General features: G+C 35.4%; 1 protein-coding gene across 1 annotated transcript in view; it reads left to right on the top strand.

Annotated features, from left to right (window-relative positions):
• LOC107691789 (guanine nucleotide-binding protein subunit alpha-14-like) overlaps positions 1 to 2,316 on the top strand; it is a 9,917-nt gene extending 7,601 nt beyond the window's left edge. Inside the window, exons 6-7 of the mRNA XM_016490600.1 lie at positions 458 to 611; positions 2,112 to 2,316. Coding sequence (XP_016346086.1) covers positions 458 to 611; positions 2,112 to 2,302 — 345 coding nt within the window. The 3' untranslated portion in view covers positions 2,303 to 2,316. The remainder of the gene's footprint in view (positions 1 to 457; positions 612 to 2,111) is intronic.
• The last annotated feature ends 3,833 nt before the right edge of the window (positions 2,317 to 6,149 follow it).

The raw sequence follows: 6,149 nt of genomic DNA on the forward strand, positions 1-6,149 counted from the left end.
GCGAGGACTGGAATTGGGAACCGCTGGGCTACATCGTGTGTCATTCACCGGTGAGAAATATTTAGAAGTATTATAATATCAGGAAGGAAGATCAGATTGTTGATGTTTGTCTGCCATTCTCGCTCTGTCTGCACAGCGTGCGTGAACGCGCTGATGACGTATCCTGTCTGCGAGAACCGGGTGCGCAGAGATATGCTAATACATACGTTGACAGGCAGGTAGGAAAGCTAATTCAAAAGCTCGGACCGAACGTTTTGATTGGACGAACATTTCTTGGTCCTACACCTTCCACAGAATATATAAATACAGATAAATACATTTAGACCACTTAACTTAATGATTGCTATCGGGATGTGAAGAGACTTTCAACCAGCATAACAAAAAATGTTTCTGAAGACAATCACCTATTGCACCTTTAAGTTGCTCATTCTGTTGATGTGATTTTATACCTCCCCAGAACCGCATGGAGGAGAGTAAGGCACTTTTTAAGACAATCATCTCCTACCCCTGGTTCCAGGAGTCCTCTGTCATCCTCTTCCTCAATAAAACAGATATCCTGAAGGAGAAGATATCAAAGTCACATCTTGTAGACTATTTTCCACAATACAAAGGTTGGAGTGCCAAAACCGCAGCTTAAGTATTTTTGCCTTGTTTTTCATTGAAACAACATACATTTACATGAGAAGCAACACAGCATAAGGCTTGTTTTCATAGATAATTTGTCTTACCAAACTGGCAGATTTATCAATTGTTTCAGGTATAAAAATGTTAAAGGGGTCATATGATGCGATTTAAATTTTTCCTTTCTCTTTGGAGTGTTACAAGCTCTTGGTGCATAAAGAAGATCTGTAAAGTTGCAAAGTCTAAAGTCTCAGATCCAAAGAGATATTCTTTATAAAAGTTAAGAGTCAACCACGCCTACCTAAAATGGCTCGTTCTAACACGCCCCCACATGTCTACGTCACGATGTGGGAAGATTTGCATAACGCCGCCCAAATGTTCACGCAAAGAAAGAAGGCGCTGTAGTATTGTTGCTGCTGCCGCCGCTATGTCGTGAAAGCGCTGTGTTTCGTTGTGAAAGCGAAACTACTTTGTTTGGCCTTCCAAAAGAGGATGATATCCGCTTCGTCATGCCTGGAGCTGATCCGTGCTGGTCGCTGAGGAAATACATCAACTTTGCGCTGTGGATCGCCGGATCGGCTTTCACCGTGGACAAAGCGGAGTCCAGCCCGGGGTCGTCACATGTGGTTGCCGCAAGCCTGCCGGACGCTCCTTCGCCGAATCCGCCGGCCGCGCCGTTCTCAAGCCCGCCTGCCACCGCTCAATCTAGCCCGCCGTGTGTTTCGTTGTGAAAGCGAAACTACTTTGTTTGGCCTTCCAAAAGAGGACACGACTAGAAGGTATTCGGCCAATCACAATGCATTGGATAGCTGGCCAATCAGAGCACACCTCACTTTTCAGACCGATGAGCTTTGTAAAAATCGACGCGTTTCAGAAAGACAAGGCATAGAGGAGAAACAATAATGTACAGTATGTGGAAAATAATGTGTTTTTTTCACCTTAAACCGCATAAACACATTTCATTACACCAAATACACAAAATAATGTTCTTTTTAGCAACATCATATGACCCCTTTAGAAACTGAAACAGTTAGTACAGTGAGACAGTGCTATTGTATGAAAAAGCCACTCTCTCTGACTAATTGTATTTTATGCTGTTTATTGATTAAAAAATATTAATACATTTCATTTGTTGCAGTAAACATATACAGTGCTGTGTTGGGGAAGCTATTTTAAAGCCACGAATAAATATTATATATTATAATGAATATATATTTTACTTCACCCCAAAATGAAAATCATGTCATCATTTCCTTACCCACATGTCGTCGCAAACCCATAAGACTTCTGTTCATCACAAATTAAAACATGTTTAACATTTTTTCATCATTTTTGTCCATCCATTAAAAGTCCACCCAACCAAAAGTTTCACACATCAAAAAAAAATAAAATGCAGTTAGTAGTTTCTCCCCAACACTGCTAAAGTGTTTTTTGTTTACTACTGAACTCCACTGAAATTATGAGATCTATGTTATCTGCTCATTCCACAGGCCCTAAAAATGCCGCAGATGCCGCAATGAAGTTCATCTTGAGTATGTATGAGGAGCAGAACTCAGACACACATAAAAGCATCTACACACATTCCACCTGTGCAACCGACACTGAAAATATCCGCTTTGTTTTTGACGCAGTGAAGGACACCATTCTGCGGAACAACCTATCCGACTTTAACTTGGGTTAAATGACTTTTCCATATATGGCTATACTGACCTCTGATTCAGTGAAAATATTAATGTGATCTGTGTGTGAGTACTTGGATTATGGCAAAGTGCATTCTGTGAACTTAGCATGTAGCCTACCTGCATTGGTGGATATTAAAAGGATTGTCCACCCAAAAAGAAATGTCTAATTTTGCAGAAGAGAGAAAGTCATACAGGTTTGGAAAAATATGAGGGTGAGTAAATGATAGCAGAATTTTCATTTTGGGGTGAACTGTCCATTTAGCTTTGTTATTAGGGACAATATTTATCCTCTGGAATGGATTTTCAGGGGCTTTTTTTCCTTCATGAGGGCATTTTTCTAACCATAGGCTATTAAAACCCAAATTCTGCTTTATAGGCCCACAATAGAATAGAATAAAATTGATCAAATATTCTATAACAACGGAAAAAACAATTCAATAATTATTATTAAATTACGTTTCCCAGCCCTGCCACCTTCCCATCCATATCCTATTCCTAAATTTCCCAGAAAACAAAATCTACCCAAAGTCAAACCTTAAATCTGTGGTATTAGGTAAATGGCTATATTTTATCACTGACACTTCATGTGGCCATCTTAGTGAGTATTTGCTATTACATTCTATTTCCACCCAAGATTTGAATGAAATATGAATTAAGACAGGCTGGCATAAAAGACAGACTTTGAATCCATGCAAATCAATTGTAGCCACTGTCTTTGCTATTCAAATAGTCTCTCCAACACTGACATGGATACAAGAATGATACTTCAGTACAGATAGTTTCAAGTCTTTACACTCTCAAAATTACATGTTTGTAGATATTTACTGTATGTACAGTTACAATTTCTAGTGTGACTACTGTATGGAAAGTCACAGCTTCTTGTGTGATACTTTAGATAGAAGCTAAATTGATGTGTGACACTTTAGCATGTCATTAAAACGTTATTTATTTTTGCAACAGATGCAATACAGTTGTGTGTTTAGTGAGTCAAAATAAAACAGATTGCATATCAAATGCATTTTAACATTTAATTCTGTCAAGCAGTGATTTATTTTTTCATATACGTGCCAAAACATGCAATCCCACTTTTTGAAAAGCATTTTTAAAAACTGAAATTTGACTGAAAATTGACAGGAAAAAAAAAAAAAAATGTTTGTTGCATGAATACATCACAAACATCATAAGATAAAAGTTCGGAATTTTATTTTTTTTATTTTTTTTGGTGCTACTTTTACGTCCTTGCAAAAGAAAATCTTACAGTAATCTTATCAGTGAGTTTTTTTGTAATATTTTTTTTTTTTGTCAATTGCTCTGATCTTCTGTGATCACATGGCAACTCAGCTGGTGTTAACGCAGAATTTCTTGTATTATTTATACATTGTTAGTAGCAAAAGTGGACAAAATAAATAATGTAGGAAATAGACTCTGGGTAAGCTAGATAAAAAGCCTAGTGGAGACACCAGAAAGATTCCTTTCTTTTTCTACCAGAAGTCTGTTCATGTGCATAATGTTAATGTTTTCTATATTAAGTCCTAAAATATTTGTATGCAATTATGATTATATGATTTTAACTGAAAAAAAGAAGAAGATTTAAATGTGTGTATGTGTGTGTGTGTGTTTGAGCACTGAGATTGTTCGACAGGGCTAATGAGTGAATCTGTAACTCCAGTTGTGATTTATAACTTTACACTTAGTTATGTCAGGTGTGGCACAGTTGCTGTAGCAATGAACATTGGACCAAACACTTTCTGAGTAAGAGGTCATAGAGCACCTCCCATTGCTTCCTTTAACACAAGAGACTTGCAACAGAAAGCGGGTGAGTAGCTGAACACACAACACTGTTCTCGGTTCTCTCAACACTGTGGAGATCTTAAATCATAGAACATGACAAATCGTAATAGAGCAGGAAACAACAGAGCTTTGAGTATATTTTATCTTGTGGTTCAGGTGTAATCTCTTTTATGGACACATTGACAGGGCAGATTCAAAGCAGTGAATTTTTATGGGTGATCAGGCGAATGATCACCTTCCAGCACAAAGCTCTGTTTACAGTATAAAGCATAGTGACCACACTATAGTCTATGCAATTTGAGTATGAATGGTTATGACCTCATTTTAATTTAGCGACTTCATGGAATATCTTTTTTATGACACTGTAGTACTGTAGAACTGCGGAAAAGCTAACAGTAGTGGAAAACATGAAATGGAAAGCATCATAATATACATTTTCCCTTATATTTCTTGATTTACATTAACCTTAACATACAACATCATTCTAACTACTGTTTGATTTATCCTGTCCAGAGATAATGGTTAATTTACTACCAATACTAGCATGATGTAAAAATAAAGGTATTTATATTATGAAAAAATATCATTATATTTTTTTCACAATACAGTAACAAGAATTGCATTTTCTCACATTATTTGAATGAGAATTTGTGATGTAAATGTGAAAATTGTCATGAAAATAATGTCATAATGCATTTTAGTGGTCAATATGCTTCAATTTCTTTATGCATTTTTTTTTTTTTTTCATTTTAACTTAGGGGTGACATATGAAACTGAAATGGCAGGATTTGTGAGATACACACACACACACACACACACACAATGACACACAAGTAAATGACAATATATGTCAGCTATTAACACCCTTTGTGAAAAAGAAGTGTACCTAATTGTATTTAATGTGCACTTGTACTTCAAACCTTAAAAGCATTTTAAAAACTGTACTTGCAGATAATATAATATTAAGGAAATAAAAAGACACTTACTCTATGTGTATGCTTTAATAATCTCTTACCTTGCTTTAAAAAACACAAATTTGTATGTGTTGACTAACATACTAAAGCATATGTAAAGTACTTGGTTTTAATTTTAACTATAGTGATCTGTTAGAGTTCAGTATTACATTTAAAATTAATATATTTTAAATGTACTAAATTGCAAGTTTCAATAGAAATTACATGAAGATTATATTAGTTTACCATAAATGCTTGTCAGTACATTCGGCAGTACACTTTAACCATATTTCAAAGACAATAAAATTGTGAAATTGCATATAAAGATACTTACATAAGTCCTTCTAAAGTGGGTCAAAAAAAAGAACTATATGCATTTACTGTAATATAAATTTGAACAATAACTTATTGTCTTTTTACTGCAATTTACATTCAGTTAAGTGTCTGAAAACATTAAGTATGCACCTAAGTATATTCTTTTAAAGTATATTATTTTAAGCCCTCTTTTTCAAAGTATGCTAAAGTGTACTTATTTTCATTACCGCGGGAAGTAGGGGTGCTGCAGCACCCCCTGGAGTGTAGCCCACGAAAAAATGAGGGTGCTGGGGGTGCGGTGTTGAAAATAAATGAATGAACAATATGTAATCAAAAATAAATAATATTCATTATATTAATTAGTATATTCATTAAAATCCATTGAAAAAAAGTAGCCTAAGCCTACAATAACAAGAAGCAACGGTTAAATATGAGTTAAGTTGAATCAAATTGACTGTGAAAGAAGTTTCAACTGATTAAACTTATTAAACTGACTTAAAAAATCATTTGTTGCCATGATTTTTGGATTATATTATAACCTGTAACATGTCTCTGCCGTACCCAAGTGAAGAATTAACAACAATATCTACAGACAGCAGAGAAAGAGCGAGAGCGTCTACCTCAGCAGCAACTAATCTCGCATTTTCACATCTGTAGCGCTTATTTTGATCTTTAACGTTAGGTCTTTCCTATTCTTGAAACAAACTTAATTCTTAAGGTTGATTCAATATTACTCTTAATGAAAAACACACAACATCAACAATGCTACAATGACAAAGTCGCTTAT

The sequence above is a fragment of the Sinocyclocheilus anshuiensis genome, unplaced genomic scaffold (assembly GCF_001515605.1).
Source record: "Sinocyclocheilus anshuiensis isolate Anshui unplaced genomic scaffold, SAMN03320099.WGS_v1.1 scaffold246, whole genome shotgun sequence".
Classification (NCBI taxonomy): domain Eukaryota; kingdom Metazoa; phylum Chordata; class Actinopteri; order Cypriniformes; family Cyprinidae; genus Sinocyclocheilus; species Sinocyclocheilus anshuiensis.